Genomic DNA, 18,526 nt, shown 5'->3' on the forward strand with positions numbered 1-18,526 from the left:
AAACAGTGAGGTTAGGTTGTTTAAACATGCATGAAACTAGTACAGATGGATAGATTGGATTTTTTTGATCATTTTTCATATATAAATTATTTCATTTGGAGCTACGGTTGAATTTCTATGAATTTTAGTAGTTTTGAATATTTTTTGAAATAAATAAATCATTTTTGATTTATTTGAAATCCCAGAAACATTTCTGCGTAAGCATGACATCGGTGTGATGTCAGCAAGTCAACAGAGGCGGCCCAGGTCAAACCTGACCAATGGGGCCCGCTGGTCAGTGACTCAGTTAATTAACTGAGTTAATTAGCGCTAAGCTAACACTAAGTAAAATGTCAGCAGGGCTGGGCCCACATGTCAGTGAGTCAGTGGGTTAACTAAGTTAATTAACACTAATTTGTCATTTGATTAACGGTATCACATCATTAGGAGAATGATGTGATTAACTTGACCCATTCCGTTAGCTTAGCACTTGATCGTTTAGTTTGTTGCTATTGCTTTCTTCATGACTTATACATGTTCCTATGACTATGAGATTATGCAACTCCCGTTTACCGGAGGAACACTTTGTGTGCTACCAAACGTCACAACGTAACTGGGTGATTATAAAGGTGCTCTACAGGTGTCTCCGAATGTACTTGTGGGCTTGGCGTATTTCGAGATTAGGATTTGTCACTCCAATTGTCGGAGAGGTATCTCTGGGCCCACTCGGTAATGCACATCACTATAAGCCTTGCAAGCATTGCAACTAATGAGTTAGTTGCGGGCTGATGTATTTCGGAACGAGTAAAGAGACTTGTCGGTAACGAGATTGAACTAGGTATTGAGATACCGACGATCGAATCTCGGGCAAGTAACATACCGATGACAAAGGAAACAACGTATGTTGTTATGCGGTCTGACCGATAAAGATCTTCATAGAATATGTAGGAGCCAATATGGGCATCTAGGTCCGCTATTGGTTATTGACCAGAGAGGTGTCTCAGTCATCTCTACATAGTTCTCGAACCCGTAGGGTCCGCACGCTTAACGTTCGTTGACGATATAGTACTATGAGTTATGTATGTTGGTGACCGAATGTTGTTCGGAGTTCTGGATAAGATCACGAACATGATGAGGAACTCCGAAATGGTCCGGAGATAAAGATTGATATATGGGATAATAGTGTTTGGACTCCGGAAGGGTTCCGGAATTCACCGGAAGGGGTTCCGGATGTTTCCCGAAATGATTGGATACGAGAACACTTTATTTGGGCCAAAGGGGAAAGCCCGCAAGGTTTTTGGAAAGCGCAAAAGGAAGTTTTGCAAAGTCCAGGGGCCAGACGCCAGGGTCCCTGGCGTCTGGGTCCAGACGCCGGGAACCCTGGCGTCTAGCCCTGGAGTCCGAGAGGGACTCTTGCCTTTCGGGTGAAACCGACTTTGTGGAGGCTTTTACTCCAAGTTTCAACCCCAAGGCTCAACATATAAATAGAGGGGTAGGGATAGCACCCAAGACACATCAAGAAACACCAAGCCATGTGTCGGATACCCCGTCCCCTCTAGTTTATCCTCCGTCATAGTTTTCGTAGTGCTTAGGCGAAGCCCTGCGGAGATTGTTCTTCACCAACACCGTCACCACGCCGTGGTGCTGCCGGAACTCATCTACTACTTTGCCCCTCTTGCTGGATTGAGAAGGCGAGGACGTCACCGAGCCAAACGTGTGCAGAACTCGGAGGTGCCGTGCGTTCGGTACTTGGATCGGTCAGATCGTGAAGACGTACGACTACATCAACCGCGTTGATATAACGCTTCCTCTTACGGTCTACGAGGGTACGTAGACAACACTCTCCCCTCTCGTTGCTATGCATCACCATGATCTTGCGTGTGCGTTGGAATTTTTTTGAAATTACTACGTTCCCCAACAGTGGTATCAAAGCCTGGTTTTATGCGTCGATGTTATATGCACGAGTAGAACACAAGTGAGTTGTGGGCGATACAAGTCATACTGCTTACCAGCATGTCATACTTTGGTTCGGCGGTATTGTTGGATGAAGCAGCCCGGACCGACATTACGCGTACGCTTACGCGAGACTGGTTCTACCGATGTGCTTTGCACACAGGTGGCTGGCGGGTGTCAGTTTCTCCAACTTTAGTTGAACCGAGTGTGGCTACGCCCAGTCCTTGAGAAGGTTAAAACAACACTAACTTGACGAACTATCGTTGTGGTTTTGATGCGTAGGTAAGAACGGTTCTTGCTCAACCCGTAGCAGCCACGTAAAACTTGCAACAACAAAGTAGAGGATGCCTAACTTGTTTTTGCAGGGCATGTTGTGATGTGATATGGTCAAGGCATGATGCTATATTTTATTGTATGAGATGATCATGTTTTGTAACCGAGTTATCGGCAACTGGCAGGAGCCATATGGTTGTTGCTTTATTGTATGCAATGCAAACGCCCTGTAATGCTTTACTTTATCACTAAGCGGTAGCGATAGTCGTAGAAGCATAGGTTGGCGAGACGACGACGATGCTAAGATGGAGATCAAGGTGTCGCGCCAGTGACGATGGTGATCATAATGGTGCTTCGGAGATGGAGATCACAAGCACAAGATGATGATGGCCATATCATATCACTTATATTGATTGCATGTGATGTTTATCTTTTATGCATCTTATCTTGCTTTGATTGACAGTAGCATTATAAGATGATCTCTCACTAAATTATCAAGGTATAAGTGTTCTCCCTGAGTATGCACCATTGCGAAAGTTCTTCGTGCTGAGACACCACGTGATAATCTGGTGTGATAGGCTCTACGTTCAAATACAAGGGGTGCAAAACAATTGCACACGCGGAATACTCAGGTTAAACTTGACGAGCCTAGCATATAACAGATATGGCCTCGGAACACTTAGACCGAAAGGTCGAGCGTGAACCATATAGTAGATATGATAAACATAGCGATGTTCACCATTGAAACTACTCCATCTCACATGATGATCGGACATGGTTTAGTTGATATGGATCACGTGATCACTTAGATGATTAGAGGGATGTCTATCTAAGTGGGAGTTCTTAAGTAATATGATTAATTGAACTTTAATTTATCATGAACTTAGTCCTGATAGTATTTGCATAACTATGTTGTAGATCAATAGCTCACGTTGTTGCTCCCTGTTTATATTTTGATATGTTCCTAGAGAAAACTAAGTTGAAAGATGTTAGTAGCAATGATGTGGATTGGATCCATGATCTGAGGATTATACTCATTGCTGCATAGAAGAATTATGTCCTTGATGCACCGCTAGGTGACAGACCTATTGCAGGAGCAGATGCAGACGTTATGAACGTTTGGCTAGATCAATATGATGACTACTTGATAGTTTAGTGCACCATGCTTAACGGCTTAGAATCGGGACTTCAGAGAAGTTTTGAATGTCATGGACTATATGAGATGTTCCAGGAGTTGAAGTTAATATTTCAAGCAAATACCCGAGTTAAGAGATATGAAGTCTCCAACAAGTTCTATAGCTAAAAGATGGAGGAGAATAGCTCAAGCAGTGAGCATGTGCTCAGATTGTCTGGGTACTACAATCACTTGAATCAAGTGGGAGTTAATCTTCCAGATAAAATAGTGATTGACAGAATTCTCTAGTCACCATCACCAAGTTAGTAGAACTTCGTGATAAACTATAATATGCAAGGGATGACGATAACAATTCCCAAGCTCTTCGCGATGCTAAAATCAGAGAAGGTAGAAATCAAGAAAAACATCCAAGTGTTGATGGTTGAGAAAACCACTAGTTTCAAGAGAAAGGACAATGGAAAGAAGGGGAACTTCAAGAAGAATGGTAAGAAAGTTGCTGCTCAAGTGAAGAAGCCAAAGTCTGGACCTAAGCCTGAGACTAAGTGCTTCTACTACAAAGGGACTGGTCACTAGAAGCGGAACCACCCCAAGTATTTGGCGGATAAGAAGGATGGCAAAGTGAACAAGCTATATTTGATATACATGTTATTGATGTGTACCTTACTAGTGTTTATAGTAGCCCTTGGGTATTTGATGCTTGTTCGGTTGCTAAAAATTAGTAACTCAAAACAGGAGTTACAGAATGAACAGAGACTAGTTAAGGGTGAAGTGACGATGTGTGTTGGAAGTGGTTCCAAGATTGATATGATCATCATCATACACTCCCTATACTTTCGTGATTAGTGTTGAACCTAAATAAGTGTTATTTGGTGTTTGCATTGAGCATAAATATGATTTGATCATGTTTATTGCAATACGGTTATTCATTTAAGTTAGAGAACAATTATTGTTCTGTTTACATGAATAGAACCTTCTATGGTCATACACACAAACAAAAATGGTTTGTTGGATCTCTATCGTAGTGATACACATATTCATAATATTGAAGCCAAAAGATGCAAAATTAATAATGATAGTGCAACTTATTTGTGGCACTGCCGTTTAGGTTATATTGGTGTAAAACGCATGAAGAAACTCCATGCTGATGGGCTTTTGGAATCACTTGATTATGAATCACTTGATGCTTGTGAACCATGCCTCTTGGGCAAGATGACTAAAACGCCGTTCTCCGGAACAATGGAGCAAGCAACAAATTTGTTGGAAATCATACATACTGATGTATGTGATCTGATGAGTGTTGAGGCTCGCGGTGGGTATCGTTATTTTCCGACCTTCACAGATGATTTGAGCAGATATGGGTATATCTACTTGATGAAACATAAGTCCAAAACATTTGAAAAGTTCAAAAAAATTCAGAGTGAAGTGGAAAATCATCGTGACAAGAAAATAAGGTTTCTACAATCTGATCGTGGAGACAAATATTTGAGTTACGAGTTTGGTCTTCAATTAAAACAATGTGGAATAGTTTCATAAATTCGTGCCACCTGGAACACCAGAGCATAATGGTGTGTCCGAACGTCATAACCGTACTTTATTGGATATAGTGCAATCTATGATGTTTCTTACCGATTTACCACTATAGTTTTGGGGTTATGCATTAGAGACAGCTGCATTCACGTTAAAAAGGGCACCATCTAAATCCGTTGAGACGACACCGTATGAACTGTGGTTTGGCAAGAAACCAAAGTTGTCGTTTCTTAAAGTTTGGGGTTGCGATGCTTATAAGAAAAAGTTTCATCCCGATAAGCTCAAAACCAAATCGGAGAAATGTGTCTTCATAGGATACCCAAAGGAGACATTTGGGTACACCTTCTATCATAGATCCGAAGGCAAGATATTCGTTGCTAAGGATGGATCCTTTCTAGAGAAGGAGTTTCTCTCAAAAGAAGTGAGTCGGAGGAAAGTAGAACTTGATGAGGTAACTGTACCTGCTCCCTTATTGGAAAGTAGTTCATCACAGAAATTTGTTCTTATGACTACTACACCAATTAGTGAGGAAGCTAATGATGATGATCATGTAACTTCAGATCAAGTTACTACCAAACCTAGTAGGTAAACCAGAGTGAGATCCGCACCAGAGTGGTACCTTAATCCTGTTCTGGAGGTCATGTTACTTGACCATGACAAACCTACAAACTATGAGGAAGCGATGATGAGCCCAGATTCCGCAAAATGGCTTGAGGCCATGAAATCTGAGATGGGATCCATGTATGAGAACAAAGTGTGGACTTTGGTTGACTTGCCCAATGATCGGCAAGCTATAGAAAATAAATGGATCTTCAAGAGGAAGATGGACGCTGATAGTAGTGTTACTATCTACAAAGCTAGACTTGTCGAAAAAGATTTTTGACAAAGTTCAAGGAGTTGAGTACGATGAGACTTTCTCACCCGCAGCGATGCTTAAGTCCGTCCGAATCATGTTAGCAATTGCCGCATTTTATGATTATGAAATTTGGCAAATGGATATAAAGACTGCATTCCTAAATGGATTTCTGGAAGAAGAGTTGTATATGATGCAACCTGAAGGTTTTATCGATCCAAAGGATGCTAACAAAGTGTGCAAGCTCCCGCAATCCATCTATGGACTGGTGCAAGCTTCTCGGAGTTGGAATATACGCTTTGATGAGTTGATCAAAGCATATAGTTTTATACAGACTTGCGGTGAAGCCTGTATTTATAAGAAAGTGAGTGGGAGCACTACAGCATTTCTGATAAGTATATGTGAATGACATATTGTTGATCAGAAATAATGTAGAATTTTTTGGAAAGCATAAATGAGTATTTGAAAGGAGTTTTTCAAAGAAAGACCTCGGTGACGTTGCTTGCATATTGAGCATCAAGATCTATAGAGATAGATCAAGACGCTTGATCAGTTTTTTCAATGAGTATATACCTTGACAAGATTTTGAAATAGTTCTAAATGGAACAGTCAAAGAAGGAGTTCTTGCCTGTGTTACAAGGTGTGAAGTTGAGTAAGACTCAAAACCCGACCACGGCAGAAGATAGAGATACCGAGTAATGCAGATCACTATAAGCCTTGCAAGCATTGCAACTAATGTATTACGCAACGAGTAAAGAGACTTGTCGGTAACGAGATTGAACTAGGTATTGAGATACCGACGATCGAATCTCGGTCAAGTAACATACCGATGACAAAGGGAACAACGTATGTTGTTATGCGGTCTGACCGATAAAGATCTTCGTAGAATATGTAGGAGCCAATATGGGCATCCAGGTCCCGCTATTGGTTATTGACCAGAGAGGTGTCTCGGTCATGTCTACATAGTTCTCGAACCCGTAGGGTCTGCACGCTTAACGTTCGTTGACGATATAGTACTATGAGTTATGTATGTTGGTGACCGAATGTTGTTCGGAGTTCCGGATAAGATCACGGACATGACGAGGAACTCCGAAATGGTCTGGAGATAAAGATTGATATATGGGATAATAGTGTTTGGACTCCGGAAGGGTTCCGGAATTCACCGGAAGGGGTTCCGGATGTTTCCCGAAATGTTTGGGTACGAGAACACTTTATTTGGGGCAAAGGGGAAAGCCCACAAGGTTTTTGGAAAGCACAAAAGGAAGTTTTGCGGAGTCCAGGGGCCAGACGCCAGGGTCCCTGGTGTCTGGGTCCAGACACCGGGAACCCTGGCGTCTAGCCCTGGAGTCCGAGAAGGACTCTTGCCTTTCGGGTGAAACCGACTTTGTGGAGGCTTTTACTCCAAGTTTCGACCGCAAGGCTCAACATATAAATAGAGGGGTAGGGCTAGCACCCAAGACACATCAAGAAACACCAAGCCGTGTGTCGGCTACCCCGTCCCCTCTAGTTTATCCTCCGTCATAGTTTTCGTAGTGCTTAGGCGAAGCCCTGCGGAGATTGTTCTTCACCAACACCGTCACCACGCCGTCGTGCTGCCGGAACTCATCTACTACTTCGTCCCTCTTGCTGGATCGAGAAGGCGAGGACGTCACCGAGCCGAACGTGCACAGAACTCGGAGGTGCCGTGTGTTCGGTACTTGGATCGGTCGGATCATGAAGACGTACGACTACATCAACCGCGTTGATATAACGCTTCCGCTTACGGTCTACGAGGGTACATAGACAACACTCTCTCCTCTCGTTGCTATGCATCACCATGATCTTGCGTGTGCGTAGGAATTTTTTTGAAATTATTACGTTCCCCAACAATTAGCCCATAGTACTCAAACTTAAGCCACAACGATACCCTATGCATGTATCATTTCTTTGGCATAATCCCATCACTGGACAATGAAAGTTTCAACAAGCAATAATTGAAAGAAGTGGTTGAGAGCATTGATGAGGAGACACTTTTGGGTGTTAGCGAGTTACTCTAGTGTCATGTTGTCTTTACATACCTTTCACTCTCGTAATTTATGTTTTAATTGCTCAAGAAAGAATATTCCCTTCCGTTCGTTCCAGGCAAAAAAGTGTTAACTAGAGTAAATAGAATAAGAGCTACTTTAATATTTTCTATAGTTGAGCAAGAATTTTGTGTTGATTATATTTGCTTCACTAACACTTGCATAATAACCATGCCACCGCTACAGAGCAAAGGGCTATCTAGGCATATCAATCGTAAATGAACCAAACCTTCTCATTATTCCGGTTTAAACAACTATGTTCCTTACGGTTTTGGTTTCTATCTATGTTGCTCGAGAGTGATCAAGGTTTAAGCTTGCGGAGTTTGATGAGTCTACTTTTTATGCTCATCACACCGTTGTTTAAACCAGTTTATCTTATTAAATCTGAGATATTCCCTCCGATATTTCCAGTAATGATTAAAGAATGCAAGAGATTATGAAATCCTCTCTTTGTTTTGTTTCCATAGGAAAAAAAGTCATACAAGAAAAGAAGCAAAATGGAGAAAGAAGACATTAAATGGGAGACGCACAAGAACAAACAAAGCGCAAGACAGCATCTGGTACGAGCTCATAGCAGCGCTCATACCAGGTGCCAGCCGGCACCGTGGCGTCCAACGCACCAACTTTTATGAAGGGCCTCGTACCAGAATCGCAAAGGATCATCGCCGGAAACCTCAATCTCTACAACAGAAGCCATTTACAAATCCTAGCCGCCAACATTTCCTGTCTCATCTCCATAGCCACCACCCCGGCGATCCACCTTAAAGTTAGCCATACTTGTAAATGTGTGTTGCATCCGGCAACCACTATAAGACATATTATCAATAAAATTTTCATCTCGATGTCTTCTTCGGTGATTTTATCATGCGACCCAGTCGCTGTGTGTCATTAATTCAGTAAGTCAATGGGTAGAGGCATAACCTTGCAACCCGATGTGTTTGTATGAGGGTTCGATGAAATGACTTCGAATGAACGTCATGTATGTGTAAAATAAATTTGTATTGTAGTTATCTCTTGACTCTCTCACGTTCTTCGACCCTGCAGGTACGTAGGATCCCGGAGTTCAATCAACGAGAGGTTAGGAGCATGGAGGAACTGGAGCACTATTATGAACATGAGTGACCTAAAGGTTTAGTACGGTAGCATGAAGCCAACCCTTGGGGATACATGAGGTTTAGTCATTGAATGCCCAATGCTTTTGCCTGATTTATCTTAATAACCAGGGTAACCCTGTGTGACGGATAGGGCCCACAGCTGGAAAACTGGTTCTTGATGCAGGTCGTGTTCTAGTGAAGACGTAATCTGGACCACAATCCCTACTTCGAGTCATTGCAAGCACATCTTAACGGGTGTCTTCTAGAGCAAAAATTAAGATCATGATGATCCCAATCACAAACATATGGTTGTAAGAATCAAGTCCTCATATTGTTTTTATTATGAGTATTTTAGTAGCAAAGGTGATGACGATCCAGTCTAAAAACTAGAATTTGATTCTCTCACAAAAACTTTGTAGAAACCCTTGTCATAAGTGCACATCCTCTTGTGGGTTCGATAAATCAGGGTCACATTTTACAGAAGAGGGACCCTTTTTGCTATTCATTATCGGATCACCAAAGGGACTCAACAACCATACATGTAGCTATCATGTATCTCTATAGGACAACAAAGTAAGAAAAAGCAGGCTAGTAAAAGGTAACATATACAGTCGTGCTTTCAAATTGACTAGAACAAGAGTTGTCTGTTGGAGACGTGTCGATCTAGCTTGGAGAAGGCAATGGCATTGCCGGTCATGTGGTTGGATGCACCTGTGTCCATGTGCCACTTGGGCTCCTTCCCCTTTCCCTCGACGCCGAGGCAGACCTTGGTGCGCTCCTCGTTGAGGTGGATGACTCGACGCCGCACTCTGACGTGGTGGCTGCATGGGCGGAGTCGCGACTAAGCCATGAGAAGTGCAGGCTCTTCGTCCTTAACCTCGGCAACCAGTGCCATGTCGGCAGCCTCGTCCCGCTCCTTTTCGCGGCATCCACGGGCCTAAATAGCACTCGATGCCACAGTAGCAGCAATTGTCATCGTGCTTGGTCTGGCCTTGCCGCCACCGGGGCACGTTGCGTCCTTGCCACGCTCGCACTGGCCCTTCTTGCGTTGCTTCTTACCAACATTCGAGCCGGCACTTGAGGAGCTGTTGTGCTCGTGTCATCCGGCACGTGCTCACCACTCCTCCTCGGTGAGCAGCAACTTGGTGCCTCCCTCCTCCTCAGCGTCTAGGATTAGTTGAAATCCCCTAATAGTTTCCACAAGAGCAACATACTTTCCTGGAGAATCAGTAAAAACTTCTGCCGCAAAGAACAGTTGTGATAAGAAACGCTCAATTTTTCTTGCTCTTGCTACAGTTAAATGATCCTCTTCCGATAATTCATCCTATCAGGGCCCTTAGCTAGTGTTCTTGAGAAATGGCCGGGTCTGGCCCATTCCTCAAAAGATGTTTTTATAGGATCCCTATCCACAACAATTTTTACTTCTGGTTCCAGCGAACGAATAATCATTAAGTCTTGTGCAAGCATTTTACGATTAAGAATCAATTTATTCTTGTACAGGTTGTGTATTAATTTACTATAACTATCGAATACTTTATATACCCATGTTGTTGCGTTTATCCAAGTGATCCACAAACGACAAAAATCCCTCTTTTGCCTGCCTATATCTCGTGCATAGATTAGTCCTACTATCTTAATTAGGTTCTAATTTAGTAGTATTCTCATTTTATTTAATAGTCTCTTATTATTTTATTATTAAATACTCCTCTACTGCCACGAGTATTAAATAAAGGATAGAGCTATTCTTTTTTCTGGAGATTCTAGAGAAAGCGAGACAAAGTGAAACGAGAAAGTTTTCTTTATATAAGAATTAGAAGCTTGTAGTGCTCCTCTGCTGCCTTGAAATGGCCGACGATCTCCTTGATCGATCCCGTGTCAAGATCAATGAGGTTGTCAATGGACACAGCGAGCTACGAGTAGCGCTTGGGGACAATACGGGGCCACTTCTGCATGATCATCTTGTCGCTGATCGGATCATTGAGCTCGCCACCTTACATTGTCACCATGACCGGTCATCACAGGGACCAAAAGTCAAGGCTTTGATGTCACTTGTTAGTCTTGGCTCGAGGTCACGCGAGATAAAACTAGAGAGGGCGAGAAAGAAACGATGATTTCGTGTCGTGTTCAACCGACAACTTTTCTTCTACTTTCTCTATTTATTCAGTGATTATACAATGCTAACCGGAAAAAAAACAGGCCACGTCCGAGTCGTGAGTGCTGCCACCCATCCCAACACTCCTCACACGCCACCTTACATTGTTGCCATGACCGTTAGTATCGTGCCATCCCATGATCGGATCAGGGCGATCAATGATATATCCTAACAACCTAGGACCAAGTCGTAGCTTATTTCTGCTATTAACGGTTTAACTGAGGAACACTGACGAAACCGAATTCTAACAGCTACAACTACGACACTTTTTTAAATGGTCACCGAGGGGGAAGGCTCCCCACCTGAATATATTTCAAAGTGGCCATATTGTCATGAGATTGATCCCATTTATAAGGAAAACCGGTGCAAAAGCATAAACAAGTTGACCCTGTTTATGAGAGAAACCAGGCCGAAAAATCTTACAACAAGGGTAAAAGAAGAAGAGAAACAAAAAACAATGGACACCCAAGACAGGGCACGCCTAGCTAGCAAACCAAAGGACATCGCCACGAGGCATAAGTAGATGAGGGGAGTCGTCAAGGGATCACAATACCAAGACTTGACAAGCAGCCTAACGCACCACACTGGCGTGCGTATTAGGCACCACGGCGCAACAGAGGAGCATCCACATCAACGAGTGACTAGCACGAACCTTGACAGGGCACTCTGTCATGGAAAATCAGGAACGATTAGCAAGTTAGAGACGCATCTTGCGGCATCGTTGAGCAAAGATGAACCGAGACAATGCCAAGAGCACGAAGCTCGCCACACCACAACAGCAACCATGGAGGTCTTGAGCATGCACAACAACAGAGACGACATCGAAGAACACCACCACAGAGGAACACATACCACCGCCAACCCGTCCAGCTGCACCACCACCACGAACATCCCCGCCGCAACACCCACACATCAACCAAGCAGACCCCTAGATGATGCCTTCAAGAAGGGTCACGACGTCGGATGCGCCGCCATCATCCGCTCCGGGAGGACCTGGGCTAGGGGTTTCCCCCAAGGTCTCAACTTCCATCTTTATCTGACCAAGCAAGGTGAGTCTTGAACGTTGGCTGTCTGGTCGCCACCAACAACACCCCGTAGAGGGGAGAGGTGTTATACAGGAACGAGGTGGTCCAAAGAGGATCACACCCCGCTAACTCGGCTTCGGATGAAAGAATCAAACCCACTCCAAGGAATGACCGAGCCAAGATGACGCTGGCAGAGCCAGAACGCCACGGTCGATCCCTAAGCTGGCTGCCCCACCGCCACCTAACACACGACCTTCAACCACACGCAATAACGGAAATCGTCATTTGGGTCTTCACGATGATGCCTCCAAGGGGAAGTGGTGTTGAGGACACACCACCGCCATGGCACCATCTGAACCGGCAAGGCCGATCATAGGTTTTCACCCAGATACCACGAAACCAGGCAGCGAGGAGGGCACAAGCTCCACGGCAGCACCTCCGCGAGGAAAACTGCGGACACCTGTGGCCGTCAGCATCGACAAAACCGATGCAGTGTTCTCACCCGGAGCAAGTGCAGATCCCCACCACGGGACAGCAACGGTACCTTCGCGTGTAGCCCAGCTCCGTGAGGCCCCTGATGAAGCGTGCGAGCAGCCATAAGAGCAACAAGATCCATTGGCTGGACCAATAGTGCACATGACAATGAACAAGACAATTGCAGATCAGACTGTGCGTGCTACTACTTGCGTGCATTTATATCTTTTTTTCTTTTTATCAATGCATCCATCAAGACCGTATAACATTTCTCAATTAGTAGTACAAGCTAGGGTCACCGCGCCCGTCGGCCGGCCTCCTCCTCTCCTACTAGTTGAAGGCGGTGCAGTCTCGTCTGATCTCCCCGTCGCCGCCGCTCTTCACCCCGACCCTTCCCAGCTTCACCATGGCCTCCTTGAACGCCTCGAAGAAGAGCGTCTGGTTCCCGGCGAACCCCTCCACGGCCGGCCGCGAGGCCGCGCCGTCGTGCAGCGCCTGGTCGGAGGCGAACAGCCCCAGGCCCGCGGCCAGGTTGGCGTAGTACTTGTTGTCGAACACGGTGGGCGTGACGGGGTCCATGTCGACGGCGATGGTCGGGTCCACGTCCGGCGGGCACGCCGCCATCAGCTGCCGCGCGTACGACGGGCTTAACGACGGATCCGCCGCGCCGCGCCGGTACAGCCGCCCCGCGAAGCGCGCGCAGTGGGAGAAGCCGACGGTGTGCGCGCCCGAGAGCGCGACCATGTCGCGCACGGCGAGGCCGTTGCCGTCGAACAGCGCGGTGATGGCGTCCGGCCGCATGTCCGGGCCCGGCAGCCTGCCCGTGACGTCGCCGGCCTTGGAGACGAGCCCGTCCAGCCGGCCGAGCTCCACCGTCCAGCTCGGGCCCGACGACTGCCATTGGCGCGCACCGGCACAGGGATCAGATCAGACGGACTAGATTGTTAGGGATAGAGGACACGACGGGAGGTGCAATGAGATGCAAAAGATGGCATGTTTACCATGGAGACGACGTCGCGGGCGGCGAGGGCGAGGACGTCGGCGCAGGAGACGACGCCGGGGCAGGCCTTCTCGACGGCGGCCTTGGCGCGAACGACGGTGTCGAAGCCGTCGCCGGCGAGGGACTGGTTGTCCGGCGCGTCCTTCTCGGCGTCGTTGCTGCCGGACGCGATCATCACCGACGCGTCACAGCCCTGCCCAACAAAACATGCCACCACACCGCGTGACCATGAGCAGTAAAAAGATACGTAGATGATCATCCTCAAGTGACGTGGACCACGTGGTCGGCCACGTCGGACGCGGCAAAGCAGCCGGGTTGACAGGAAGGTCGTGCGGTCACAACTCACATGGCAGGAGCCACGGGCGCGCGCGTGATGGCGGGAGCCGATCGAGCGAGCTTTGCCCACGCGCAGCCAGCAATTATCTGCCACTCTGTCTGATCTGACCTGATCTCCACCTAACCTCGCTGAGAAAAGTGCTACTCATCAAGTGCGAAATGCTCTCTGCTTTGCTGGGACAAGCAGATTAATCAGCCAATTGCACTGTGATCTACTGTACTCAGGATGGGGCCAATCAGTGGCTGGCTAATGGGGTCACATCACTAGTGCACGACAAGCTGCTCGTGCCGCTGAGCTGGAAATTGCAAAAGCAGCTGGCTGCAAGTTGCCACTGTTTGCAATCTGCAAATGCAACTAGCTGCAACCGGAAGAAATCCTCTCTAGCAGCGACGGAATCATGGAAGTTTACAGGGAAGAAAAGAATCTGATTCCAAGAGAGCTGAGAGGTTCCAATGATGCATGGGCAGATCGATCTCAGCGGCGGGCGGCGGCTCACCTGGACGAAGCAGTCGTGGAAGAAGAGCCTGAGGGTGGCCGGGACGGTGACGAAGGTCGCCCTCACCTTCCTGGCCACGGCTGACCGCACGATCGACTCCACGCGCGGGCACGTCCTGCGGTAGTGGTCCGGCGACAGCTTCGCCTCGCCACCGGCCGCCACCGCCACCACCGCCGCCGCCACGGCGAGCAAGCAGAAGCAGCCGCCCCTTCTCCGCTGCTCCATGGCTCTGGCCCTGGAGGTCAGCCGGCTCAGCCGCTCGGGGTGCGTTGCTTCCGCGTGCGCGTGCGTATTGGAATCGAATTTTGGTTTCCCGTGGGGAGAAGGCAGCTATAGCTACAAGCTGCTGCTGCCTCACTTGCCACTGGCTACAAGTGAGTGACAGTGAGAGGCGGGCCAGAGGACAGCAAAGATGGGCCTCCCTATGTATACAGCTTTCCTCTCTTCTTCTTTTTCTGTACTGAGAATTATTATAGGGATGAAGGTGATGATTGAGATGAGGATAATGCAAATTGCCAAATTGGAAGCTGTATTATCTGTAATACGATTCGCTGAAAGATGTGAACCATTTTTAAAAGCGCCTAGATTATGATCATGGCACTGAAAAGGGATATATTCCTGGCACGATGCTAGTGAGAGACGGCCATGCCAAGTTGCCAATCATGTTGGGACTTTTCAAATGCTCGTAAGTGTGAGACTCTGTGGAACCAATCAAATCTAGAGAGAAGAGGAACTGTGGGTTGACTGAGGCTGGGCTGCACATGGGTTGGGGCTGTTTCATCTCCTTGGCTTTGGCATCGTCTGACGATCGAGATATCTTGTAACAGGCAATCAGATCAAGGAATCATAGCTGAATCACAAGATGATTGGATAATGCAAACTAAATTATCTATCTATCATTGGAAACATGGCCTGTGATTGCCATATAAAGGGTACTGAAGCAGACTAGCAGGTCTGGGCTGGCAGTCCACTCCTTTCAGTTCAATCCAGCCATTTTTTGTTGTTCAGAGGGCTTGACAACAAAAGGATCCCCCTATTTATTTTATATTTACAAAAAAAAAACTCACTTCAACTTTCCCAAAACATAAAATTAGGAGCCCTTGTTGTTTGACCTTCATGTTTCAAACATTTTCATAATTGTGCCACGAAGCGGTTAGCACATACTACTCCCTCTGTTTCTAAATAGTCCTTTTCAAAATTTCAATACAAACTACATACGGATGTATATAGACATATTTTAAAGTGTAGATTCACTCATTTTGCTCCATATGTAGTCCCTTATTGGAATCTCTAAAGACTTATATTTAGGAATGGAGAGAGTAGTATGCAAGTGTTGATGGATATCATAGCTGAACTGAAACTCAGGAGCGCAACTAGGAACACAGAAGGCACTCTAATGCTGCGCCATACTGTGTCATCCAAATTACAAAATTCTCAAAGAAAAAAACTCATGAATATCTGAACAGGGTGTAGAACATCCTGAAACCACACACTGTAGTAATGAAGTCCAGTCGGGTTGGTAAGTATGAGGAGAGCTAGAGGTAGAAATTAGACCCTAGATGTACCGAGCTTACGCTCGAAGAGGCGTCGCAGCAAGTAGACCTGCACAGCACTGGCTGCAATAAGGGCAGCTGATTCGAGGAGTGCCTTGTGAATTGCCCTCGTGCTCATGTTCTCATTTACTGCATCACAATAGATAAGGAAAATGTTACGCCTTTAGCAACTATGCCTTCTATGGTGATTTCAAACATGCAACAGAGAGTAAATAAAATTCTGGCGTGACAGCAGAAATTAGTTAGACATCAGGGAGGACTCTGCAAATGTGCAATGGAAGGACTCTGGTAGAAAAATGATGTCAATACAAAATATAACATGCCACGCATGCTCACGATCCTAGTTGTGGAGTACCCAGTGACCCCCGAAACTCAAAACTAGCCATCTTTTCAAGTTGGTAAATGGTATAACTGTGGCTGAAGTTGATTGTGCTGGCACCTTCAGACAAGATGAACAAATAGCAGGCTGGAGCACCTAACAGTGCTAAAAATTATTTTTCATTAAGCATCAGGAGAAACGCACATTGGCCAATGGTTACAGGTTACAGCTCAGAGGTGCTATTAGGATAAAAGAGAAAGAGGAAGACAAGAGAGCCTTAAAATATTACAATGCACTAGTACTTACATGCTTGCAAGAGAGAATGTGAGAGGAGAAACTTACATATTGCTTGGCGGTCTGTTTGGGCAGTTAGCCAGTGCTGTTCAAACAGAACGTTGTACAGATCATCATCCAACTTTCTTATTTGTTCAAACAAAGGACCAAAATGCTCTGCACCAGTTTTTTCAGAACAAAGGAATTAGTGGTGCACACACTGGTCTCTGCACCATTTGATGTGAGAGAGAGAGAGAGAGTGAGTGTTTACCATCTTTGGCATGCTGGTCAAAATATGAAAAATGACCAACATGCACATCAAAGTCCACAGTTTCATGATACGGGGACTTGTTGGTGAAGCAGAAACGGTGGACACCTCTCTTCTGAACTATGAATTCGAACTTATCACTAACCTTGGCACGAGAATCATGGACCTGATTGCCATTAGGGTCTTTCACCTGCAATAAATCATGACTGAATCAGTTTCAGTGGATGTGACTTGCAGAAAATCATCTTAGTGAAAGAAGTATACAGATAAACTACAAAAGTAATGACAGTTAGCCAATTATCGTTCCCTGCCAACAACAAGCACATATTTCACTATGCTAAAATTAATGGAGTAATGCACATATGGAGAAGAAGACCATACCACGAGATCGACACCATCCTCGCTATAGTGCCATGGAGTGTCTGCCTTGATCACAACAAATGATACATGAACTGTATCCCCTTCATAATCAACATTGTGAGAGAAGCACTCTTCCCTGTCCATCACAAAGCGAATAGCCACGGCATGGCGCAAGAAAGGCACGAGGCATAGGACCAAGAAATAACCCAATCTCAAGCCCCTCACGTCCATCATCTGACTGGCAGAGACTAAATTAAACAAGTTAGACCTTGTGCAACTACGATTGGGGCATTATCAAACGACTGCAATTCAACTACATGATGCCATTCAAAACAGTTGCACTAGAGCATCGAACTGAGGACCAACATAGAGCATCTCCTTCAGAAATCCACACGGATCCATGACTTCGAATCCACACGACTAACCTAGGGTAAGAGTTAAACCACCTCCCCATCTCCAAAACTGGGGCACAAGCGCAAGGAGACAAGCATTCCCGCTAGATCTGGACGGCGCTCCCAGGAAATAAAATCAGAGGGCGTCCTCCCTCTCCGTGAATTTCAGGCAGAGAAATGAGAAACCAGTAGCGCACACAAGGCGCGCGCACCACGGCATCCAAACAACGACGGGACGGAACTCGGACTACCCCGAGAAACCCCACGCATCTAGCCGCGGGAGAGAGGGCGATTTCCTCCCAGAAACAAATCGAATTGCCAACGCGAGCTGTCCCGCGCGGCCGGTCGATGGATTCAGAGGAAGGGGAGGGGATCGATCCGGGGTGGCGGTGGGCGAAATCGAAACGCGCGTGCTTGGAGATTGGATGGATCGAGCTGACCTTGGGCGAAGGCGGTTCCGGCGAATCTCCGGCGGGGGTGCGGCGGAGGAGTTTCGGTGGGGAGAAGAGCGCAAGGCACGAGAGGTTTTCTCCGCCTTTTTGTTGGGTTTATTACGTGACTTGTTCGTCTGGGCATTTTCTGGGCCTTTGGATGAAGCCACGGGCCCACTTTCCAGTAATGGCGTCATGCACGGGCTCGGCCCGTATAGAGATTAACTTTTTTTACTGGAACCGGATATAGTAGATTTTTAGGGAAAAATGACCAGTTTACTATCCTGAATACATGTTTCTCAGAAAAAAAAAACTATACTGAATAAACTTGGTGGTTCATATAACCCCTTGATATTATTATTTTTGCCCCCCCCCAAACAATCCCATACCTGTCAAAAAAACACCCCTGACGGGGGGTTTACCCGATCGGATGATGATGTAGACACAGTCAAAAGTGGTATTTGACCAGGGGGTGGATCCCCCTCGTCAGGTGAAGAAATAAAAAGGAGTGATTGTACCTAGGCCTTACCTTTTCTAAATTTTGGCCAAGCCCAACCCGAAGAGGAGCA

The 18,526-nt window shown here is 46.1% G+C and overlaps 2 protein-coding genes across 4 annotated transcripts; both read right to left on the reverse strand.

Moving 5' to 3' along the window:
• Positions 1–12,709: 12,709 nt before the first annotated feature.
• LOC119302212 (peroxidase 55-like) lies at positions 12,710–14,734 on the reverse strand. Its single transcript, XM_037579245.1, has 3 exons — positions 14,362–14,734; positions 13,530–13,721; positions 12,710–13,422 (listed from the first exon to the last, which is right to left on the reverse strand). The coding sequence occupies exons 1-3, from the start codon at positions 14,584–14,586 to the stop codon at positions 12,859–12,861; spliced, it is 981 nt and encodes a 326-aa protein (XP_037435142.1). The 5' UTR covers positions 14,587–14,734; the 3' UTR covers positions 12,710–12,858.
• Positions 14,735–15,681: 947 nt separating this feature from the next.
• On the reverse strand, positions 15,682–18,061 carry LOC119302213 (transmembrane emp24 domain-containing protein p24beta2-like). 3 transcript variants are annotated; one of them, XM_037579247.1, is made up of 5 exons: positions 17,967–18,061; positions 17,156–17,382; positions 16,778–16,964; positions 16,576–16,683; positions 15,682–16,043 (listed from the first exon to the last, which is right to left on the reverse strand). In XM_037579247.1, exons 2-5 carry the CDS (start codon positions 17,366–17,368, stop codon positions 15,910–15,912), a joined length of 642 nt encoding a protein of 213 aa, XP_037435144.1. In that variant the 5' UTR covers positions 17,369–17,382; positions 17,967–18,061; the 3' UTR covers positions 15,682–15,909. The 3 variants fall into 3 exon arrangements, with proteins under 3 accessions (XP_037435144.1, XP_037435143.1, XP_037435145.1); XM_037579246.1 differs by having other exon boundaries at positions 17,156–17,372; positions 17,967–18,060; XM_037579248.1 differs by having other exon boundaries at positions 17,156–17,368; positions 17,967–18,050.
• Positions 18,062–18,526: the final 465 nt, after the last annotated feature.

This window comes from Triticum dicoccoides, chromosome 5A (assembly GCF_002162155.2).
Source record: "Triticum dicoccoides isolate Atlit2015 ecotype Zavitan chromosome 5A, WEW_v2.0, whole genome shotgun sequence".
NCBI classification, from domain to species: Eukaryota; Viridiplantae; Streptophyta; class Magnoliopsida; order Poales; family Poaceae; genus Triticum; species Triticum dicoccoides.